The sequence below is a fragment of the Ursus americanus genome, chromosome 7, assembly GCF_024610735.1.
Source record: "Ursus americanus isolate L20-20 chromosome 7, mUrsAme1.1.p, whole genome shotgun sequence".
NCBI classification, from domain to species: Eukaryota; Metazoa; Chordata; class Mammalia; order Carnivora; family Ursidae; genus Ursus; species Ursus americanus.
The window spans coordinates 15,402,999-15,427,272 of record NC_142133.1 but is presented as its reverse complement, the minus strand read 5'-3'; the positions used below and the strand labels follow the sequence as shown (position 1 = coordinate 15,427,272).

The 24,274-nt window shown below is 46.8% G+C and overlaps 1 protein-coding gene across 2 annotated transcripts in view; it reads right to left on the bottom strand.

Moving 5' to 3' along the window:
* PRKCE (protein kinase C epsilon) overlaps window positions 1-24,274 on the bottom strand; it is a 570,596-nt gene that overhangs the window by 243,307 nt on the left and 303,015 nt on the right. For both annotated transcript variants that reach the window (XR_015725163.1, XM_045787917.2), the window contains exons 4-7: window positions 21,836-21,870; window positions 20,505-20,590; window positions 16,812-16,941; window positions 208-350 (exon numbers count right to left, since the gene is read on the bottom strand). Coding sequence is in view for 1 of the 2 variants with exons in the window: in XM_045787917.2 (XP_045643873.1) it covers window positions 208-350; window positions 16,812-16,941; window positions 20,505-20,590; window positions 21,836-21,870 (394 nt within the window). In the remaining variant the exon portion in view is untranslated. The remainder of the gene's footprint in view (window positions 1-207; window positions 351-16,811; window positions 16,942-20,504; window positions 20,591-21,835; window positions 21,871-24,274) is intronic.

The following is a 24,274-nucleotide window of genomic DNA, read 5'->3' as shown; positions in this document are numbered from 1 at the left end:
CATTTCTCCCCCACTTCTGGAACTGAAGGAGACTTTAATGTCACCTGTCCGACCACTTTTTTTTTTCTTTCCTTTCAGCATATGCTGCGTCTCAAACCCACGGATCTTAGAACCTCACTCCGGGGTTGGGGGGGATGCTCTCAGGAAGCCAGCACAGAGAGGGTGGCCTCCAAAGAGCTCCAGAAACACCCCCAAATAGCCAGTTACCTTTTTCCTCCTCTGGCCGCTGTTGGTGATTTTGTCTGGAGTGACGCCTAGGTCAGCCAGAACTTTGGCAATCCCTCGGGCATCCACTCCACAGTTGGGGGCCACGTTGGTCTCACAGCGTCGGTGAACGTTCATCTTGCAGACTGTAAGAAGACACAGAGAGGAGACTTCCAACGTTCGTGACCTAAAACATTACCTTGTTTTTTTTCTGACTGTAAAGTAATACATGTTCACATTTGATAGAACTTGGAAAATGCAGAAAGACAAAAAGAGAAAAATAAAAATCACCCATCATCTCATCACACAGAACTAAAACAGCGTCCATCAAAACACCACACAGGAATAACCACTGTTTATGGATAAAAAGCACATTCTATTTCCTTCTAGGAAGCAGACCACGGACCATAAGAGAACTAACTGGTTTATTTGGAGAAAATTCGTTTGGCTTCTGAGCACAAATGGGTTGCATGTACACAGCACGCTCTAGTACTTCACTGAAGTGTGGGAATATCACCAAGAGGGAAGTGCCCGCAGTAGAGCCTAGCGAGACGCTCATCGGAGCATGAGGACATTGACCGAGGTGACCTCCCAGGCTCCTTCAAATCTAAAATCCAACTTCAAAGGAACAAAAGCCATGCCTGAAAGTCTTTTTTTGCCCACATCATTTAGTTGTCAGTGTAGGACATCAAAAGTGAAAACATCAACTGTTCTGTTTCCAGTCTAACACGTAAGGCACCGAGACACTGTCACTCGGTCCTAACCAGTGCAAAGCTGAACAAATTGAAAAATCAACAACTCTTCTCAGATCTACTGGAGGAGTAAGGTTCCAGGGCACACTGCTGCCCCCAAAATGAACGAGACATACAGGCAGCTACTGTGAACCACAACTCACTGGGCGGAAACCCCCCAGCAGCAGCCTCTGTGGGAACCAGGGCGGGGCCACGGTAACTGAAATTGCCAGAGTGCTGGAGTCTCAGAGTGGACGAGGCTGACTCCAAACTCCGGGCAGAGCCAGTCCTTAGGTGCCTCCCACACCTTTGTCAGTTTTGCTTCTAGGAGTTTGACCAGGTCCTCACAGTGAACACTGGGGAAAAAATTCTCTTATGCTTCTCTCAGGGGAAGGGGAAAAGGAACCATTTTGAAATAAACTAGAATACTCTGTTCTTAACAAGACCTGCTTTTAGGAGAAACTATTTTACCACAGCCTAAACTACTATAGTTTTATCAGATCCTACCTGACGTGGGGGTAGGAAAATACCCTACTCTAGCCTGTTTAGCTTCCCATGTGGGAGAAGGGAAATACCCAACCCAGCTCCTTCTAGCCTTCCATGTGGAAGAAGAAGAATACCCAACTCCAGCCCACTCCAGCCATCCTGTCCCACCTAAGTTGGGGGGGAGCCCCTTGAGTGACACCGACAAAGCTCATAGTTCAGAGGCACAGGTTCATGGAAAGACTGAGATCTAATCATAGGACTAGAGAATGTTTCCCCTCCCCCACACCCTCACCACCACTTTACTAAAGGCCTATTTACTGTAGTTTCTTTTACCCAGCACATCATGTCCAGCTAGCATGAAAAAGTTCAAAGCATTCTAAAAGGCAAGCACACAGCAGGGCAGGAATGTTGGAATTATCAGACCAGGAATTTATTTTTTATTTCCATTTATTTTTAAAGATTGTATTTATTTATTTTAGAGAGAGAAAGAGAGTGAGCAGAGGGGGTAGAGGGAGGGAGAGGGACAGGCAGACTCTGACCTGAGCACAGAGCCTGATGCGGGGCCCCATCTCACAATCCTGAGATCATGATCTAAGCTGAAACCAAGAGTCAGATACTCAACTGACTGAGCCACCCAGGCGCCCCTCAGTCCAGGAATTTAAAACAGCTGTGATTAATATACTCCGGGCTCTCATCAATAAAGTAGATAGCGTGTAAGAACAAACGGGCCATGGAAGCAAAGAGATGGAAATTCTAAGAATCAAAAGGGAATTCTAGAGATCAAAAACATTGTAACAGAAAACAAGAATGCCATGGCTGGTCCCACTGGTAGTATGACACAGGTGAGGAAATAATCTCTGAGTCTGAGGATAGGTCCATAGAAACTTCCAAAACAGAAGCAAAGAGAAAAAAAGACTGAAGAAAAGAAATAGACTATCTAAGAACTGCGGGACCATACAAGGTATAATGTGTATAATGTAAACACCAGACGAAGAAGACAGAGAGAGATAAGCAGAAGAAATATTTGAAGCAAAAGTGACTGTAAATATCCTCAAATTAATGTCAGACACCAAACCACAGATCCAGGAAGCGTGGAGAATACCAAGCAGGCTACATGACAAAAACAAAACACATTAACAAACTTCACCCAAGGCCTGTCATATACAAACTTCAGAAAATTAAAGATAAAGGAAAATAATGTTGAAGGAAGCCAGAAGGAAATGACACCTGACCTACACAGAAGCAAAGATAAGAACTGCGTCTGACTCATCCCCAGAAATGAGGCGAGCAAGAAGATAAGAGTGAAATATTTAAACTATTGAGAAAACCCCCACCAACACAGAATTCTGTACCCTGTGAAATTATTCTTCAAAAGTGAGGGAGAAATAAAGACTTCCCGCAGAAAAAAATTGAGGAAATTCATTGACAGTAGACTTATCTTGCAAGAAATGTTAAAAGGAGCTCTTCAGGGAGAAGGAAAACTATCAGTCAGAAACTCAGATCTACATAAGGAAAGAAAGACTATTGGAGAAGGAATAAAAACTTTTATCTTCCTTATTCTTCCCTGATCTCATGAATAAGTTTCCCATAATAGCAACAATATATCCAATTATGTATGCTTCTATGTATATAGATACGTGTGCGGATGTGTAAGCAAAATGAATGACAGCACTGATACAAGGAGTGGGAGGGAGAAAGTACAATGATTTCGTTATTGTAATGTACTTGCATTCCCCATGGAGCATGAGAATGTTAGCCGAAAGCGGACTTGGATTTGTGGTAAATGTAGATTGCAAACTCGGGGCAACCACAGACACAAGTAAAAAAAAAATAAAATAAAATAAAATAAAATAAAAAAGAGTGATATGCTAAAAAGAAAAAGGAGAGAAAATGGAAGCATATGAAATATTCCATGGAAAAAAAAGCAGAAAAAAGTGGAAAATAAAAAGAACAAAGAACAAGGGCATCAAACGGAAAACAGGAACAAAAATGGTAGTTATGAATCCAACTATATCAGTAATCACTTTAAATGTCGATGGTCTAAATACAGTTGAGCCTTGAGCAACACCAGCAGTTAGGGCTATTGGCCCCCTGCATTGCTGAAAATCCAAATATAACTTTTGACTCCCTCAAAACTACTCCCATTAACTACTAATAGCCTTCTGTTGACTGGAAGTCTTACAGATAATATAAACAGTTGATGAAACATATTTAGTATGTAATACGTACTCTATACTATATTCTTTCAACAAAGCTAGAGAGAAGAAAATGTTAAGAAGAAAATAATAAGAAAAACACATTTACAGTCTGCAAAAAAAAAAAAAAAATCCACATATAAGTGGACCCACACAGTTCAAACCTGTGTTGTTCAAGGGTCAACTATATGCCAGTTAAAAGAGATTGTCAGAGTGGATCAAAAAGCAGGACTCAATTACATTTAATCTATAAGAAACATACTTTAAATATAAGACACCTATAGATTAAAGGCATGAAAGATATACTGTGCCAACACTAATAAAAAGGCGGCAGGAGTAGCTATATTAATATGGACAGAGCAGACTTCAGAGTAAGGAAAGTTATTAGGGATACCAAAGGGGTCAATTCTCAAAGAAGACATTAAATCTTTAATGTACATGCACCTGACAACAGAGTATCAAAATACGTGAGGCAAAAACAGAACTGCAAGGAGAAATAGATGAATCCATTGTTATGGTTAGAGACTTCAACACTCCTCTATCAGAAATGGACCAATCCAGAAGGCAGAAAATCAGTAAAGACATAGTTGAAGTCAACAGCACCATCAATCAACTGAATAAAATTGATTACTATATCTAGCAACTACTTCATCCAAGGACAGCAGAAGACACATACTTCTCAAGCTCACATGGAACATTTACCAAGACAGACCACATCCTGAGCCATAAAACACACCTTACCAAATTTAAAAGAAAACAAACAAACAAAACAAACTAAACAAACAAAAAACCATACAATGTCTGCTCTCAGACCACGGTGGAATTAAATCAGAAATCAAAAACAGAAAAATGGTTGGAAAATCCTCAAATGCTTGGAAATTAAATACTACACTGCTAAATAACACATGGGTAAAAGAAGAAATCCTAAAAGAAAATTTAAAATATTTTGAACTGATTGAAAATAAAAACACAACTTCTCATAATTAGCAGGATACAGCAAAACCATTCTTGAAAGACACAATCTACCAAAACTCACAAAAGAAACAGATAATGTCATTATCTATTAAAGCAATCAAGTCAATAATTAATAACTTTCCAAAACAAACAGCACCAGGCCCAGATGGGTTGATTGGTAAATTTTACCAAGCATTTAAATTAGAAATTATACCAATTCTCTATAGTATCTTCTAGAAAATGAAAACAGAAGGGACATTACAAGAAAAGACAACTGCAGCCCAACATCTCTAATGAATATAAACATAGAAATCCTCAACAACATACCAGCAAATTGAATCCATCATGCATAAAAAGAAATATAAACCATAAACAAGTAGAATTTATCTCAGGTATACAAAACTAGTTAAACATTTGAAAATCAATTAATGCAACCCTTTACATCAACAGGCTAAAGAAGAAAAATCACACAATCCTATAGATGCAGAAAATGCATTTGGCAAAAATCCAACACCCACTCATGATCAAATCTCTTAGCAACCAAAAAATACAGAAGAACTTCCTCAACTTAATAAAGAAATACACAATAAACCTACAACTAATATCATACTTGACTGATGAAAAACTAGAAGCTTTCTTGTTTTAAGTACAAGGCAAGGGTGTCTCCTCTCTCACTATCCCTTTTCAATACTGTATTACAAGTACTAGATATTGCAATAAGACAAGAAAAGGAGATAAAAGGAAATAAAACTGCCTTTATTCACAGATGACATGATTATCTATGTAGAAAACAAAGAACTGTCAAAAATCTTCTGAAACTAATAAGCAATTATAGCAAGGATGCAGGATACAAGGCTAATATACAAAACTCAATCATGTTCATATATACCACCAATGATCAAGTGGAATTTGAAATTAAAAACATGACAATATTTATATTAGCACCTAAAAAACTGAAATACTTAGGTCTGAATCTAACAAAATATGTACAAAGTCTATATGAGTAAAACTATGAAACTGTGATGAAAGAAATAAAAAAAAAAAAACTAAACAAATGGAGAGATATTTCATGTTCATGGGTAGGAAGTCTCAGTGTTGTTAGGATGTCAGCTCTTCTCAAGGCATTCTCAGTCAAAATCCCATAAAGTTATTTTGTGGATATTGATAAACTGAGTCTGAAGTTTGTATGGAGAGGCAAAGACCCAGAAGACCCAACACAATATTGAGAAGAGCAAAGTTGGAGGACTGAGACTACCTGACTTCAAGACTTACTCTTAAGGTATAATACTTAAGACAGTGTGTATTCATGAAAGAGTAGACAAACATATCACTGGAACAGAATAGAGAGCCAGATCCCCATAATTATACAACTGATCCTTGACAGAAGAGCAAAGGCAATAGAGCAAAAACAGTTTTTTTCAACAAACGGTGCTGGAACACCTAACATCCACACACACAAAAATGAATCTGAACACAGACCTCACACCCTTCACAAAAATTAATGGATCACAGACCTAAAAATAAAATTCAAAACTATGAAACTCCTAGAAGGTAGAAGAAAATCTAGGTGACCTTAGGTATGGTAATGACTTTTAAAATACAACCCCAGGGGCGCCTGGGTGGCTCAGTCGTTAAGCATCTGCCTTCAGCTCAGGGCATGATCCCAGAGTTCTGGGATCGAGCCCCACATCGGGCTCCTCCGCTATGAGCCTGCTTCTTCCTCTTCCACTCCCCCTGCTTGAGTTCCCTCTCTCGCTGGCTGTCTCTCTGTCATATAAATAAATAAAATCTTTAAAAAAAAATACAACCCAAAAGCATGATCGATGAAAAAAAGAATTGATATGCTGGATTTAATTAAAATTAAAGACTTCTGCTCTGTAAAAGACAGTATCAAGAAATAAGAAGATAAGCCACAGACTAGGAGTAAATATTTGCAAAAGACACATCTGATAAAGGACTGTTATCCAAAATACACAAAGAATTCTTAAAACTAAACAATAAAAAAATGAACCATCCATTCAAAATTGGGCAAAAGACCTGAGCAGAAACCTCACCAAAGATTACCAGATGGCATCCAAGCATAGGAGATGCTCAACATCATATGTCATGAGGGAAGTACAAATTAAAACAATGAAGATACCACTACAACTTCTAAGAATGGTCCAAATCCAAAACACTGACACCAAATGCTGGTGAAGGTATGTATGAAGCAACAGGAAGTCTCATTCATTGCTGGTGGGAATGCAAAATGGTACAGTCACTTTGGAAGACGGTAGTTGGGCAGTTTCTTCCAAAACTAAACATACTCTACCATACAATCTAGCCCTCATACTCCTGGTATTTACCCAAATGAGCTGAAAACTTACGTTCACATGAAAATCTGCACATGGATATTTACAGCAGTTCTATTCATAATCACTGAAACTTGGAAACAACCATGCTGACGATCAGGTTAATGGATAAACTGTGGTACACCCAGACAATGGAATCTTATTCAGCACTCAACAGAAATGGTCTATTGAACTATGAAGAGACACGGAGGAACCTTAAATGCATATTGCGAAGTGAAAGAAGCCAATCGGGAAAGCCTCCATATTGTATGATTCCAACCATATGATATCTGGGAAAGAAAAACTATGGAGACTGTAAAAGGCTCAGTAGTTGCCAGTGGTTGGGGGGGGAGCAGCGGAGCACAGAGGATTTTTAGGGCAGTGAAATTATTCTGTGTGATATTATAATGGTGAATACAGGGTATTTATTTTACGTTTGTCCAAACTCACGGAATGCACAACCTCAAGAGCAAACCGTAACGTAAACTGATTAACAATGGGTCAGTGTAAGTCCACCGACTGTAATAAATGTACTGCTCTGGTGGGAGCTCAGTTGAGCTTCGGAGCTCAAAACGTCCATAGAACCAAAGATGTGGGTGCAGGGTAGGGGTGTGGATAGGAGGGGCCTTTCTCAGACAATATAAACATATAAGAAAGCTCCACCACAGCCTAGCCATGGCACTCACCTGATTCACTGAATTATTGCTAGTGATGCCTGGAAATCCCCAGGCCCATCATGTACTCCCAGCACTCTGCTCTAAGTTCCCGGTCCCACTCCCCGTAGCAGCAGCTACCCTTTGACACTCAGCTCACCTTACCTACTCCTGCCCACCAGCCCCATGAATGCCTTCTGCCTCTTCACGAGGTGACAGAAAGGACAAGAACAAAGCAACCAAATCAACAGAATTTCTTAGCAAGGGCAATGGAGCTATATAATTTGGGCTCTGGCGCCCTCTGCTGTTAAAATGCTAAACCTGTCTGTCCTAACAAAACAATTAGTGTGGGTTGATGGTCAGAAGGGAAATGGTCTTTGGGGACATCTTCACTTTTTACTTTTAAAACTCTGTTTTTTTCCTCAAATTTTGCTTTCTATTTGTAAAAACTCTGTTATTTCCCCGGGAGAGCCATACAGTTTTCTTATTATGTAAAAAAAAAAATCCCAGTGATGTGTCAGTTCAAATAGATGCCACGACATAGTGAAAACTGAATGGGAAGAAATCAGAGAGGGAGACAAACCATGAGAGACTCTTAACTCTGGGAAACAAACTGAGGGTTGTGGAAAGGGAGGTGGGTGGGGAGAGGGGGTAACTGGGTGATGTGACGGGCCCTGGGTGTTATACACACTGATGAATCACTGAACACTACATCTGAAATTAATGATGTACTATATATTGGCTAATTGAATTTAAATTAAAAAAAAAAAGAGTGACTTTGAAAGTGCTTTGAAAAGTCTGGAAACATGAGAACAAAGCTGGCTGAGGAAGGTGAACTTGAGATAGTTCAGCAGCTCTAATGGGTCCCCTGGAGGCTCGGGGGTGACCCCCAGAGGCTGTAGACCAGTAAAAGAAAGTGGATGTGCTGCCTGGAACCAAAAAACCCTGAAGGTTCACTCACATTAATGGGGCCCAAACTAACCACCCAAACTGTCCTTCCCCACCTCCGCACCCCACCACTGCTGGTGAACACCAAGGCCAAGGGCCATTAGCCCTGGGCTGCCAATCCCGGCCCTTGAAGGCTTCCCTGTCCAGGCTGCCCTGAATGTTCATTTCCAGTGGTTTCACCCAGGTAATTCATGCTGGGAAGAAATGGCCCAGGCTTGCTGGGGCTCTTTTAAAAGGAGAATCATGATTCTACTCGCACCCAGTTACTCATGTTTGTGGAGCTCCTACTCCGTTCTGGGTAGCACTGCAGATACGACCTACTTTCCCATCATCCATTCTACCAGCCTTTGGAGAGATTTTATTGCCATGTCTGCGCCCTTTTAGCAAAGATTGAGGACTGCGCTGAGGTGGGTCAGGCTGTTGGGAATTTTTTCCAATCGAGCAGATGACCTTCTGAGAACAATGACAAAGCCACGCCGAAGGAGAGAGGCAGGCCTGCGTGTCCGGCGAGGGCAATTTGGCCCTTGAGCGTAAGCCAGGGCACTGGTTTGATTTCACGACAGGTTCCAGTGGGCCAAGCCATGCTGGGAGACAGAGGACAAACAAGTGTCAACAGGAAGCTCTGTAACTGGGTAATACAAGTTGCCAAGGGCAGGAGTGACAGGCTGTAGAGTCCCAGGCAGAAGAGGAAGAAGGGAGGGTAGAGGGGAACTGCCTGGGGGTCGCGGTGGGTACCAAATGTCACCAGAGATCTGGACGTCCTGATTACACTGGAACCGTCACTCAAAGCTTTCCAGAGACTGGCCAACTGTCTGCTGCTGAGCATTCTTTGGATGAAAACTCTGACAAAACCCTCCACCAGCCTTGGGAGCATGGCCCCAGGCACTGCCAGGTGTTCCTGCAAAGGAATCCAAGTCAACCAAGCAGACTCCTGTGGCGTTCAGTGCTTAGCACCGAACTGCTTCTCCTTCCATGCCCTCCACTTACAACTGGTTGCCTACCTGAAATGTCTTTTTGCCCTCCTTCCTGTTTACGTCCTTCTCCTCCCTCACAGTGTAGCTGAAGCCCCTTCTCTCCCAAAGCCTGGCCTGCCCACCTGAGTCCTGAGGGCCTCTCTTATCCAGGAATTGCTCAGACTTATTTCTGATTGGCTGCTTGACTTACTGGCTATTATTTAACTTGTTCGTGTTTACCACCCAAGTGGAAGTTTCTAAACGTTGAGGTAATGCTCTATCTCCAAGCCCTCCATGCCTTGCACAAAGCAGGGTGCCAAGCTTGTAAATGAATACTAACTCTGAGGAGAGTAGCAGAATGCGTAGGAGCATGATGGCACCTCTGAGACCAGACCCCAGTAGGGAAAAGGTGTCTGAAATCCTAAACTCCCTATGCAAGCATTTTCCAATCATGTAAAATCCAGTGCCAAGGCAAAAGAAGGGAAAGCAGTCAGTTAACGTGAGTTTATTTAAAAACAAACAAACGAAAGTCCCCTTATGTAATTACCTCCTTCTGTGATTCAACCACAGAAAGACCAAGGCTTAAAGTTATTGAAGGACTTCTGGGGTCTTTGTTCCATAACTATTCATACATAAGCAGGAAGATGCATGTGTATTTGCAGCTGCATAAAATAGTGAGGACGCAGAAACAAGTAAGCGTCCCTCAAAAGGGCAATGTTTAAATAATGGAATATTCACAATTGGAATATTAAGCAGCCATTACAAAGAATAAAGTAGACTTATACATACTGACGTGGAAACACTCTAAGACATATTGGCAGAAAAGCGAATTACATAATGATGCATGGAGGATTTAATTAACAAATATTTATTGAGAGTCAATGTGTCAGGCACTGTTGTAGATGCTGGGGAAACAGCAAAATGGATGGAAAACAACTCTCTGCCTTATATTCTGAAGGGTGGAGAGAAATAAATTACTTATATAGACGTAATTTACAATATTAGAAGGTGATAAGCGTAATAAAGAAAAAGAAAGCAAAGGTGACAGAAGGTAAGAGATGAGAGCTTCAGTTTTTAAAAGGGTGGTCAGAGTAGCCCTCCCCCAGAAGGGGACTGAGTGAGTGAGTGTGTGTGTGTGTGTGTGTGTGTGTGTGTGTGTAGGGGTGCATGGGTGTGTGGGGCGAGGGGAGCATGGATAGCTTCTGAGATGGCTCCCAGTGATCTCCATCTCCTGGCATCCATGGCCTTATGTCATTCCTTCCCACTGAGTGTGTGCCAGATGTAGTCATCTGTTCTCATGAATAGAAAATGTCAAAAGTGATGGGATGCCATTTTTGACATTAGGCTACAAAAGACCGTGGCTTCTGCTCTGGGCATCCTCACTCACTTCTTGCTTGCTTGCTCTGAAGGAAGCCAGCTGCCATATTGTGAGGTGCCCGATGCAGATGCCCATGTGGCAAAGACCAGATGTATCGCCTGGCCAACAGCCAAAAGGGACCTGGGGCTCCAACAGCCACATGAGCAAGATTGGAAGGGATCCTATTCCAGTCAGGCCTTCAGACGAGACCAGAGCCCCAGCTGTCAGCCTGCTGACAAGGTCAGGAGAGACCCCAAGTCAGAAGCACTCAGCTGGGCTGCATCTAGATAGAAACTCATACAGCACTGGTTATTTTAAGCCACTAGATCTTGGAATAATTTGTTATGCAGCAATAGATCCCTAACCCAGAGTAAGTGAGTGAGCGAATGAGCAAGTGACTGAGTTCAGGGACCCATGAAGCAAACATACACAAGACAGCTATGCAAGGACCCTGAGAATTAAGTCTACAGATGGAAGTCGAAAGAGAACAAAAAGAAGGACTTTAGTGTCTTTCATATGTAGATATTTAGGTCATGCTAGAATCCTTTAGGATGAGAATTATTTACATATTATTTGTGTTCTTTTTTTTTTTCATTCAAAAAATACAAACAAAACTTGAAGTTATGACAAGGAGCCTAGCTGTTAGGAAAATAATAAAGGACTAACATTTTCAGAAATGATGAGAATAAAAATCCTTTTTTGTGTGTTTAAGGTTTTTTAAATATCCAAAACACTTTAAAAGAGAGAGAGAGAGAGAGGAGGGAGGGAGGGAGGGAGGGAAAGGGAGGGTAGGAGAGAAAGGAGAGGAGAGGAAAGGAAAGAGGAAGGAAGGAAGAAGGGAGGAAAGGAGGAGGAAGGGAGGGAGGAAAAGAGGAAGGAGTGAGGGAGGAGGAAGAGAAGGGAGGAAGGAAGGGAGGAGAGAGGAAGGAGAGAGGAGGAAGTCAGGAAAGTAGGAAGAGAGGAAGGAAAGAGGGAAGTGGGAAGGAGGAGGAAAGGAAAGGAAAGGAAAGGAAAGGAAAGGAAAGGAAAGGAAAGGAAAGGAGGGGAGGGAGGAAGGAAGGGAAGGAGGGAGGAAGGGAGAAAGAGAAGGAAGAAGGGAAGCATGGAAAAAGGAGGAAGGGAGGGAGGGAGGAGGAAGAAGGCAGGAAGGGAGGGAGGGAGGAGGAAGAAGGCAGGAAGGGAGGGAGGGAGGGAAAGTGGGAGGGAAGACTGCCTTTCTCTTGTCTTTCTGACCTCCCACATCCACTGCAAGAAGTATGCAGCTAAGATCACTCAGTTCATTATTTTCATTACAGTTCTCAAAGACAGGAGGTTAGAAGAAATCCCAGGGTCACCCAGCCAGAATGACTTCTCTACCACTGCCCAGCCAGGCAATAATGCAACCAGGACCAGATAAGCTACCCAGACTCTTACCCTGTGATCTCGATGGGCCACAACTCCCTAAGTCATTGGTCCTCAAACGAAATGACCCCTTCCTCATCCCCTCTTGGAGAGCAAGTGACACTGTGGCCCCTTAGACCGTGAAAGCAGCCTTGGGTCCTAGCAGTTACTGAGATGGGCTCTCAAAGAAAGGCAGGGGACTGGGAAGGGGATTCTTCAGGAACCTCTGGGCCAGATCTTTCTCCAGTGTACCTTCACCCCTGCCTGGGAACAGAGCTGCAATCCGAGCAGACAGGCAGGCGCAGGGGGCCCACCTCACACGGGACAAGAAAAAGCAGGGCTTCCGCAGCTCCCCACAGGGCACACTGTGAGCTGTGTAGAGAGCTCTGGCTTTCTGCTAACTTGCCCCTCGGTACTGAGGACTTCAGGGAAGCTGGGCTGGAGATGTGAGTGTGGGATTGTGGGTGGAAGAGAAATGGGAGGTGGGCTACAAAGCAAGTGAGAACCGCTCACCTTCTTTAGAGAATAAAACAAAAATCATAAGGTCTCGGGTGTCTTTCCCCCAGGGGGAGACCCCATGTGTCAATGGAAAAATAAAACACAGGTGCAAAAGGGCTAGAGAGGTTCACAGTGCAGGTGAGGTCAGTTTGGGGAAGTGGCGAGGTTAAAATAAAGTGAAGAACAGAAAGGATTCAAATGCTTCAGGGGCTTAGTGACGGATGCTGGTACCTGAAGGTTTGAAGCCAGTCTCTGGTCTAACAGTGGTTGGGGTGCTCAGGCAGACCCACGAATGAGTCTGGAGAGAGACTCAGATTCTACAAGCACTTGAATCCCCCCCAAAAAAAGACAGGAACGATATATTTTGTCTGCTCACTTAGTGCCAGAGTTCTACCCTTGATGAAGGAGCTCGGTGACGCAACGATGGTCTGTGAGCATCCTCCTAGGGCCTGGTAACTCCGGGCTGTGGGCAGGGAGGTGGCAGCCCAGAGGACACAGGTGGGTCCCCACAGGTCCCCGGCTGAATGCCCCTGTGCACACAGTCCAGTCTCTGCAGCTCTCCATCCCCCTCCAGTACAACAGGGTGATTATGTACCTTCTACCCGGCCCACAGAGGGACTGTGCTCAGGAGGGTACATGCACAACCTTCAAACCCAGAAGGCTCAGGCAAGCTAAGGCCAAAGGGGGAGTGACCAAGAAAGTCTCATGGATCCTTTCCCGTAGACCCAAGCTCTGAAGAAAACTGTTCCACTGACCATATGTGACTCTATTCCCAGGAGTGGGTTGGGCAACAAAGCTGAAGCCATGGACCAAGGGACAGGGACCCCAGCCTAGGGGAACAAGGCAGCATGACCCCGCAAAGGTGGGAACCTGACGGAAGGTTCTAGAGTGGGAGAGGGCATGGAGCACAGATCAGAGTCGGGGGGGTGGGGGGGGGAGTTGCACTAGCTTCACAAGAACATGATGCTTCAGGACCCTGGGCAGCTCTCTAATTCTTGGGTTCTGTTCCTTAGCAATCAGAGCAGCAGAAGCAGACTCAGACCCAGGCAAGAGGGGCCCCTGTTGGCCTCTTCTGATATCCGCCTCTCCACAGGGTACAGGGGCTGCAGGGGCAAAAAGACTTGAGGTTGAGAAGGGATCAAAAGAGAGAAGTAAACGTGGCGGATCTGGGGCAGGGGAAGCATTCTGTAGGATGAGAGTGGATTCCTGTCATCATATTGCTGTCCGAACCCACTGAATGTCCAAAGCCAAGAGTAAACCCCAATGTACACTAGGCACACTGGGTGATGATATATCAATGTAGATTCAGCAACTGTAACAAACGTACCGCTCGGTGGGGGGCATGCCATGGTGCGGAGGCTGTGTGCACGTGGGGATGGGCGGTAGATGGGAAATGTCTGCACATTTCTCTCATTTTTGCTGTAGGACTTAAAGCTGCTCTAAAAAAACAGTCTGTTAATTGAGGGGTGGGGAGGAGGTAGCAGGGGCAGGAAGGGAGCAAGGGCAAGTGAGCACATCATGGTAACAGAGGAACAGGAGAGGGAGATCTGCGAACCTGTGCTGGCGACCCTGCGTTCTAAACAGCCTTGGCCTCGCAGTCTGTGTGGCCTGCCTCCCTCCCGCTGCCCTGGGCTCCTGGGAACAGGTAGCCTCATTCTTCCTTGCCTTTGCTTGAGCAGACATGAGTGTTGCCTGCCAAAACAGCTGAATATACATCCCTGGGCCCTGCCTTCTTCCAGGGTCATCCAGGGACCCCACGGCCCTGGCAGCAACATCCGGGCGTCTGCGCTGCTTTCTTAAAATGTCAATATTCATGAGAGGACAGTATCTTCATTTAGATTCCCTAGATAGATCAATCATTAATATAGTTACTGAAAACCAGACATGGCCTCATCAGGGTCCCATTCAAAGCGGGCTCTGTGCTTCCCGGCAGCCCCACTCAACCTTCCCCTAATGCATCGCTCCTCCATTAACAACACTCGAGAGTCCTGCTCCACTTATTTCCTCCTCTCCCATTGTTTTAATGTCGCCAAGCATCCAAAAGGATTTTGGGTGGGCCCTGCTTCTTCTTGTCAGGGTCCTGCACCAGAACACGGACAGGGAGGTCTGAACGTCTGGGCAGCTCGCCCAAGATGGCAGATGTGTCCCCAGCTGACACCTCCTCCTGCCCCACGTCAGGGTGCCCTCAGCTCCCCGCACAGCCACTTCCAACCTTCACCCCCCTCTCACGCCGTCCACACCCACTTCTTACCTCAACTCCGAAAGAGATCTCCCAGTTCAGAAGACCAGGGAACTCTCCTTGCAATGCCCTCAACAGATTGAGAACTTAAAGGATCCTCTTGTCCCCTCACCTCCTGTCCCTGACCCAGGGAACGTATCCACATCCAGGCCTGGTCCTGGGGCTTTCCCTCTGGCTGCGAGGAGGAGGGGTATCCATCTTTCTCCCCCAGGCCCACCCCTCTCCCTCCTGGCTCACTAATCTCTCTCTATCATCGTAGAAAACATTGAGAGAATACTTCATCTTCCCTTCTGGCTTCAGCCTCCACAGCCAGCTTCCATCCCACCAAGACCACTCCTGTCGAGGTCGCTAGTCACCTCCTAAGAGTTAAATCCAACCCCATGTTCCACTTCTTGCCTTCAATGACCTCTTGGAATCATCTGGCACCACTTATCACTTCCTTTAAACATTTTTTCAAATACTCTCTATTCATTTGGCTCCCATGATGCCATCCCTCAAGACTCTTTCTCCGCCTCTGAGGTCCTCCCACTGCCTGTGCAGGCTCGTCCTTGGAAGCCGGTCACCTTCCTCCCCCAAACCCCACGGTGCTACCTTCTCTCCTCACACTCGAGGCACTTCCAGGGAGGACATCGACTTTACAGCTTCAACTACTACCTACTATACCTTTAACTACCACATGGACAAATCCCAAGTCTGAATGCTCAGTGTAGACCTCCCCCCGAGCTTCAGTGAGAACACGCAATAGCCAGACAGCTCCGTGGAGATTTCACCCGGGCACCTCGGGGCTGGCATGGCCCTAACTCAGCTCTACCACCTTTGCCTCCAACCTGCACTCCCTCTCGAAACTCCTCTCTCAGTGGATGGTGTCACTGTCCCCCCAGGTGGATCTGGTCACACATCCAATAAACTACTCCTCAATGTCTCTTTACTCTCCCTCTTTATTCCCTCTGCAGCTACAAACTTTATTTCTAATCGTCGTAATTTTGCACTGGGATCCCTTCAATGACCAATCTGTTCGTGGCCTCAGTATTTCTTTCTATACTTGACCTCTCTAATTTTTCCATAATAGGAATTTATTAATCATATATTCAGTACAAAGCCATGAAATATTCTGCCCCAACAGTTTGCGGACGTCCAACTCTGCGGGCCAGCTGGACCAGCTCATGGAACCAAGCACCCCATTCAGGGCCCCAGAGCATGTCCCCGCCTTCCCATATGATCAAGTGCTGTTACCCGTCTCATTTGAGCAGAAGACAATTCATGAGCAGGACAGCAGGAAACAGGAAGGAACTTCAGACTCAAGAGTCAAGGTTCAAACATTATTTCTGCTACTAAGCGCTGTGACACGAACAAGTCTCTTAGGTCTCTGAGCCTCAGGGTCATGGGCATAACATCATCTCCATAACAGGTCTGTGCAGGCTCAGTAAGATACCATCTGTGAGAGCGTCCTAGCACGGCTCCTTCCCAGAGTCAGCCCGGAAGCACAGATTGTGACAGAAGGATATCCATTACTTATTTCAGGGCCTCATTCCAGGATTATGCCTTCCCTTCTGCTCCAGTGTATCTTTCCCTTAAATTATTTCTCCATTTTTATAGACTCAATTTGTCCCCCCTCCTCCAGCTTGCTCATGGTCTTAAAGACAGAGGAAGCACACCTTCCTCTTGGCATTCCCTCTACAGAGTTTCCCTGGTCACTCTCTGCACAGAGATTGCTGAACAAATCCACTCCCATTAACCAGAGCTTAACAAGGGCTCGGGCTCCGTCCTCCGGCCAAACCCAGAACTTACTTGGGAGGCTCTGGGAACAAAGAGTTTTCGAAAAAGAGGAGATGGAAGGGTCATGGGAGTATGGGGGCACGAGTGCAGGGCCCAGAGCGCCTTACCTTTGCACTGCAACCCCTGCCGTAAGAGGCCCCAGAGCAAGGACCCACAGTGGTCGCAGAAGGTGGGGACCTTGTAGTTGTGGATACCGAACTTGTGGGGCATGTTGACGCTGAACCGCTGCGAGCCCACCTGCAGGGACAGCAAAACAAAGGGTCACTGCCAAGCTCGTTCACACCGTGGCCTGCTTACTGCTGGCACTCCTACAGGCTGGCTTTCTCAGAAGGCCTGGCCACTGAAGGGGGCAGGCTGGAGCTTGGCTCTGAAAGCTGCCCTGAGAAACCAGGTGCAGAGAACCTTCCAGGGCCTTTGCTCCGGATGTCCTTAGCTCATTCTCCACCTCTCTGTTGGACCTTGAGAGGTCAGGTCTGCTCCCTGGTGCGGTCCCTCCAGGACTGCAGGCTTCCAGCTCTCATAGCACACGGCACTCGATTTGCACCTCACATTTTGGCTGTTCATGAGATGTCACCACGTGTTCTCAACACTGCTTTGTGCCTGGAGGCCGCACTGAGGCTTTCTTTGGGCAGCTTGATGGCGGATGGATTCTCTAAATGCCCTGAAGACCCAGCACAGCTGTGCAAACGGCAGGTCATCAGTTCGCACAGGCGAGAACTGCGGTGAAGACTGCTAATCCAGAGGGGGGAGCACTGAGGGCATGAAGGCATGGGTACTGCCCGCAGGCCAGGCCCCACCATCGCAGTTAAACCTCACCAGCACCCGGCAGGGCAGGTGCCCTTGCGGGCCGGAGTTGACAGCTGGGGAAATTAAGACGCAAAGAGATTAAGAAGCACGCCTGTAAGCTGGTAAGCAGCAGAGTCAGAATTTGAAGCCCACGAGCGTGAAATCAGAGCCAGGCCTTTTAACCAGCGTGCTGCCTCTTAGGGATTATTTAAAAGGAGTAAAGAGAAGGCAGTAAGGTGGATGGGGAAGGACCAGGGAGCGGGGGCAAGGGGGGCAGTCCGGGTATTCTGATCTGCGGGCCTGGGTCTGCCACCAACCACCTGTGCGGTCTTGGAAGTTTCCTTACTTCTTGGGGCTTCGAATTCCTGATCTGGCAAACAAAGATGGCAGCCCCATCCCACCTAACGTCACAGGGCTGTGGGGAAGATGAGACACATGGAAGCAAGGGGTCGTTGGCATGGTCCACCTTCCTGGGCTCTCCTCCTCTATGTCCGCTTGCTCACCCTGAAGGGTGTGGATCACCGTAGCCCCTATTTCCCTCAATTTCTGAAGACATGGAGGACCCACACCGTGAACAGACTTGGGGGTCCCAGGACGAGCCTCACAGGGATGTGGGTGCCAGACAAAGGTGAAGAGGTGGGGGAGTGTCCAGGAACTCTGAGGAGGGCGGGGAGCAGGGAGAGCTGTGTGACCCTCAGCTGGGAGCACCAAGGGCTCCAAGGTATGGGAGAATGGTGGGAGGATGACAGGGCACACACAAGAGCCACAGAAGCCGAGGCTGTAAAAACAAGCACAGGGGCCGTGTGCTCGCAGGCACACACGTGCACACACCACTCTGTCACGAAGCCGACAGGGGCTCACTCGCCCAGGGAGACCAGTGCAGAGGTCACGGGAAGGAAGAAAACAGCAAAAAGACAGAACTGGAAGGTTAAGAAGAGAAGGAAGGAAGGTGACACAGAGGACAGCCTTCCGGGGTCACCACACTTGGAAGCGCGGGGAGAGACGTGTCCTCAGCACTAACACACCAGCACAAAGCAGGGAGAGAACATCAGCTGGGTGTTCGTGGCGCAAAAGCTCCAGAGCATCTTATAACAGGAAGACATTAGACACCTGGTGCTTAGAGCTCTGTGTATTTGGGGTGTGCGTACGTGTGTGCACATGCAGGCAGTTACAGGAAGAAAGCATGCCCCCCAGCAGTGCTGGACCCCACAGAGGGCTCGTTCGTCCCCCCCCCTCCCCCGAGGGTACACCAATGCTCTGGGAGCCTGGCCCTGCAATCCCAGGGATAGGCAATTACTTCACAAGGCAGAGAAACCGACAGCCCCTGTTCCCTAACCCTTGGCAATTTCTCTCCCTAGGGACACATGCCACGTTTGGGCACACACCTCACTGGGAACTTCTATTCGCTGCCAACAGGCCAGGAAAGACGATCAGAAAGCAGTTGGTCACAGACTCAGCTGTTAGGGGTATTTCCCACCTCAACCCTCTAACCTGCGGAGCACAGACTCGTTTGGGACTTTTCCCTCCAAGGAGATAAACGGCAGAGCTTTAGAAACCTGTAAGGGCTCCTAGTGGAAGAAACCTGTGAGATTCTAGAAGGAAGGAATCCTGTGTTGCTCTTTGTTTCCATGGGACGTGGCAGTATCTGGCACAGAGGAAGGGCTCAGAGATTGTCCACAGGACGGAATGGAGACAGATAGCAAGCCAGCCACCTGCCCTTCCTTCATTTGTCTAAGTAACAAGCGTAACAATGTACTTGGGTTCTGGACCCTGGCACAGGAGCCAGGAGGCCCGGGTGGTGAGCCCCTGCAGTTTCCACAAGGACAGCAAAACCCCTGCAAACAACTTTGGTGCCCTGGGCTGCCTGCCCCTCAGAGACACGGAAGGTTCCATCCAGGCCATGTCCCTCAGTGCTTTCCAGAGACTGTGTGAAAGCGAAAGGAGATAAAGATAAGAAATACTTCAGATGCCAAGATGCCACCTGGGTGAATTATTTTTAAGTAGCAGAGGCCCTGTAAGTTTCTCCTTTTGGAAGCCAAACTATAAATTCACCTGATTATAAACCCACCTAGCGTCTCTCTGACCCCCAATTCTAATGCCCTATAATTATACAGTACTTATCTATTTCACCAAGAATTAAAAGCAGGCTTTGAAATCCACCACTGTGAACACAGATAACACCCACCCTCACACTCACACTCTCCTCCCAATCACACAGTTAGGAGAAACCCACCCTCACTGGTGAATTGTCTCACTTCCTTACCCCTAGCGACTTCCCTAAGAGTCAATCCGATACTAGGTCGAAAGAATAAGAGACAATGAAATCCAGTGGTCAAGGGCTCAGACTATGGAACCTGGGTGTGAACGTGGTTCTTTCACTAGCTGTGTGATCTGGGGCAAGCTAACGTGACCTCTCTGTGCTTCCACTCTCTCGGCTGCAAAATGAAGATGATAATCGCATAGCTCTCGTTAAGGCCGTTTTGAGATTAAATACTGTATGATGAAGTACTTAAATCAGCACACGGTAAGTACCCCATGAATGTCGGCTGGTATTATTGCATGGTTATTCCCGCCTCCTAAGGGCGTCTTGGGTTTGCTAATCCCTCTCCGTTCCCCCATCGCCTCATAAAGACACGGTTCCTGCTTGTGTGTGGTGTCCCTCTCCCTGTTTATGAGTGGTGTGGAGCCAGTGACATGTCACTTAGCGACATCACTGTTCCAATGAGATAATGACATAAAGCAATTCACATCTTCCTCAAGGGCTTTAGCTCTGGGATCGTATGGCCCTTGGCCTAATAGCCACAGACATGACACTGACTCTGAACCACAGTTGTTCCGCAGACTGCGCTGCCCGCTGGAAGGCTGGGGACAGCTCCCTTAACTTGGATCAACACAACGGAGAAAGCAAGGGGCTCTCAGAGAGATAAGGAGTTTCTCAGGAACCACGGAGGAGGCAGGGGAGGGTGCGAGTGGCAGTGAAGAAAGCCCCGAATTTCAATGTTATAAATATTTACCTCATCGGGAGTTTCTTGTTTCTTTAATCCAGCACACTTCGTAATTATGAGCTCATGGCATCGCTTGTGGACCACGCAGGTGCAAACTGCAAACGGCAAAAACCGGAAGGCTGAGCGACAAGTGGGGGTAGGAAGCTTCCACCCCAAGATTCAGGTCTCAGCGGAGGGATGCCGGGAGCCACGCCCCTCCTGTCCCCAAGTCTTAAAGAAATACCCTGGCTGGGGCCTGGCCTGCTTCGTCATTTCAGAGCGCTGTGCCATCAGAGCCATTAGGGTTTCCTAAATGCTCTGGAGAAGAGCGCACCACTTACACCAGAGGGCATCAGCAGTTTTCTCTAGTTCTAGAAGGACCGATCAATTTCTCTGCTTCTAGACGCCAGGGTCAGGGAGCAGTTTCCCTTCTGTGAAGCGGGTCTATTAAAGGCACCGCCTCAGTCCTGTGCCCCAGCCCACATCGTGTCAGGGCTGGTGGGCCTGACGGCGAGCACTGCAGCAGGAGACTACGGCAAAGGAGTTCTCAAACATTTTTGTTTCATTTCACTGTGGCCTGCAGCCCTGTCTCCAGTGTCCCCGGGGCAGTGTGGGCAGTGGTGGCGGGAGAGATAAGCGACAATTTGCACACATGCTACCTCAAGGACATAGCAATGTCCGACAGAACCTACTCAGTTCCCCAGGGGTGAGCCCCCACTTAACCAGTGGCTGGGTGAGGAGATGGAATGGTCTCCCAGCTCTAACCACAGAGAAACCTGGACCACAGCACACATCCACCCTCCAATCCCGGACAACCTGACCTTGCATTTTAGCCAAAGAACTGAAAACAAACAAACTGCAATAATTTCAAGTGAGTCTTAAATGTTGAAGAGCTAATGATTCCACAGTAGAGACAAAAAAAAAAAAAAAGGAAGAGAGAGAGAATCAGCAAGGACCACTGAGTGATAGGAGTGAACCAGGCAGGTGAGGGAACTTCTTCGGGGAGCGAGAGAGGGAGGGGGCTGACAGGATACATGGAGCCCGGCTCAGTGCAGAGCGGGGCCTTCGAAGGGTCTCGAATGGTTGCATCTCACTGGGAAAGGTGCAGAGACCCCCGGGACAGCTGGAGACAGGTACACACAAGGTACTCTCATACCTTTACCCCCATATATGGATACAGGAGCCATGTCCAGGCAGGGACAAAGAAAAGCAGGGTCTTGCTTCTCAGAGAGGGAACAGGAGCGTGCAAATCATACAGAGCCTGTAAATGTCATCAAACCCGGCACACACTTCCTAGGAGTGTCGCTGATCTGGATGGACCTGTGGACCCCCAAGCATTTAGTTCATACAATGCCTCTTACCTTGACATTGGTATCCCTGTTTTCCTATGACACCCCTGAAAAGAAGAATACAACCTTTTAATACATTTTAGGTCAAAAACCACACAAAGCCACCCCATTCTGGCTATCAGCCATGATGCACCGAGTAGACTGGAATCCAGCTAGCAGTGGGATTTCACTCCCACTTGCAGAGTGCCTTAAAGTGACTTCTTCAGGGTGCCTGGGTGGCTTAGTCGGTTAAGCGTCTGCCTTCGGCTCAGGTCGTGATCCTGCGGTCCTGGGATCAAGCCCCACATCAGGCTCCTTGCTCAGCCAAGAGTCTGCTTCTCCCTCTCCCTCTGCCCTATCCCCTGCTTGTGCACGTGCACATGCTTGCTCTCTCTCTCTCAAGTAAATAAATAAAATCTTAAAAAATGACTCCTTCAGAGGCATCAGAGGGTAGACCCAGTGCTCAGAATGGGTACAAGCTCTGGTCAGTGTCAGGGCTTGGTTTCCTAGACAAACAGCTATTCCACTGGGGCCATTAGAGTTCTGGAAAGCCACAGAGACTCTGCTCGCTCAAGGCAGGTCTTGATTAGTCGAATGTGGGCCATCATGCAGGAGGGCTATAGCTACAGGCACATTCTGCAGGCATTCCAGAAGCAGTCGAGGGTTCTAGGTCAGTCTGTGGCCAGGACTAGGGGTTCAATGTACTGTTTGGTTAAGGCCAATGTTAGAGGTTCCTTCCATGACAGGTGTAAGCTCCCCTAGGGCAGGATTAGGGTTGGCATGGACACAGAACAATCCAACCAACCTGGCCGGGGCCCTGTCCTTAGCATCACCAGTAAATGGCCGGGGGCAATCTGCAATTTCCAGCCCAGCAGGAGCAGCCAGATGTCACTCAGGGACTGCGCCTCAGGAAGCCTAGAACCCAGTGATGTTTGCCATGGGCTGAGAGGAGACCCGAATCCATAAATCTCAGCCTTCACAACCTACTGCCACCAAACACACAACTCATGACCGAAATACAGAAAATGGAGGTTAGAGTGCAGAAGCAGCCCCGGGGCTGAGATATGTCTGTGGTGGGAGTGGGGCATTATTTCTGCTTCAGTCAGGTTGAGGGTGCTCTGAGCGGCACTGACTAGCTTTAGAAACTGCGAGGACAAGACAAGCCACTCCTGGACACCTTGGGAATTCAAACCCTAATTCAAATGTTCCCTGGCTTGGTTCGTGCTGCACATTGGCCTCACTCATTCTCCCCCACAGGATCCAAGTGTGTGGGCAAAGTTCAAGAGCTCAGGGGCGCCTGGGTGGCACAGCGGTTAAGCGTCTGCCTTCGGCTCAGGGCGTGATCCCGGCGTTCTGGGATCGAGCCCCACATCAGGCTCCTCCGCTATGAGCCTGCTTCTTCCTCTCCCACTCCCCCTGCTTGTGTTCCCTCTCTCACTGGCTGTCTCTATCTCTGTCGAATAAAAAAAAAAAAAAAAAAAAAAAAAGAGCTCAGAGAGGTTGCCAGAAAGGCTGGTGGGAGGTCAGGAAAAGCTTTCAGTTGGGCTCACCAGGGGTGGAACTGGGTCTCTGACACTTCCTAGCTGGAGGATGTCACATTAGTCTTTTCCTTTCTGAGTCTCAAGACTGGTGTTAGTGGAATGGCTTTAATAATACATAGCTTGTAGGACAGTAGAACGGTTTAATTAGATATTTTCAGTGCCTTAGGAAGAACCTGGCATGTGGTAGGCCTTCATTAAAATTCCCCCTCCAATACCCAAGGCCAGTGCTCCTTATCCTTCTCCACCTCCCAAAAAAGGCCTACAACCTACCTGTTTTGCCTATTAAAATCCTAGTATTCATGAAAGGAGAAATGGTACCTCCTCCAGGAAGCCTTCCCTGAGCACTGCAGCCAATGCTGCTCTCTCGTTCCTCTGAAATCTGGGCATCCTAGTAGCACCACTGTTGTAACAGTTATTAAGAGTTGCTTTGAAATACAGGTATTGGCAACCAAGTATTTTTTAAGCTTTATCATGGAAAAATTCAGATGTATACAAAAATAAAGAAATAAAAGTAAGGGAGCTATGACCCAGCTCTAACGATGATCAATACACAGCTGGTTGTAGTTCATCTCTACCCCTAGCCCTTCTACCCTCCTTCCAGATCATTTTTAAACAAATCCCAGACATCACAGTATTTCATTTCTGAATAATTAAGCTTGTGTCTCTAAAAGATAAGGATTCTTTAAAAAATACATCACAATATACCACTATTGGTTATAAAATCTTAACTCATTAAATATGATATATGATATGATCCCAAGTATAAAGTCACCATTCTTTCCATTTATCCCCCCAGGCACTAAACACTCACTTAGCCTTCCAGAAAAGTCTTCTGCAATGAAATAAAGAAGAAATAAAGCACCTCAGCACTTTAAAAATAAAGTTTCTACTCTCCTACAGCCCCTCCCCCACTTCTCACCTCAGGGAAGGC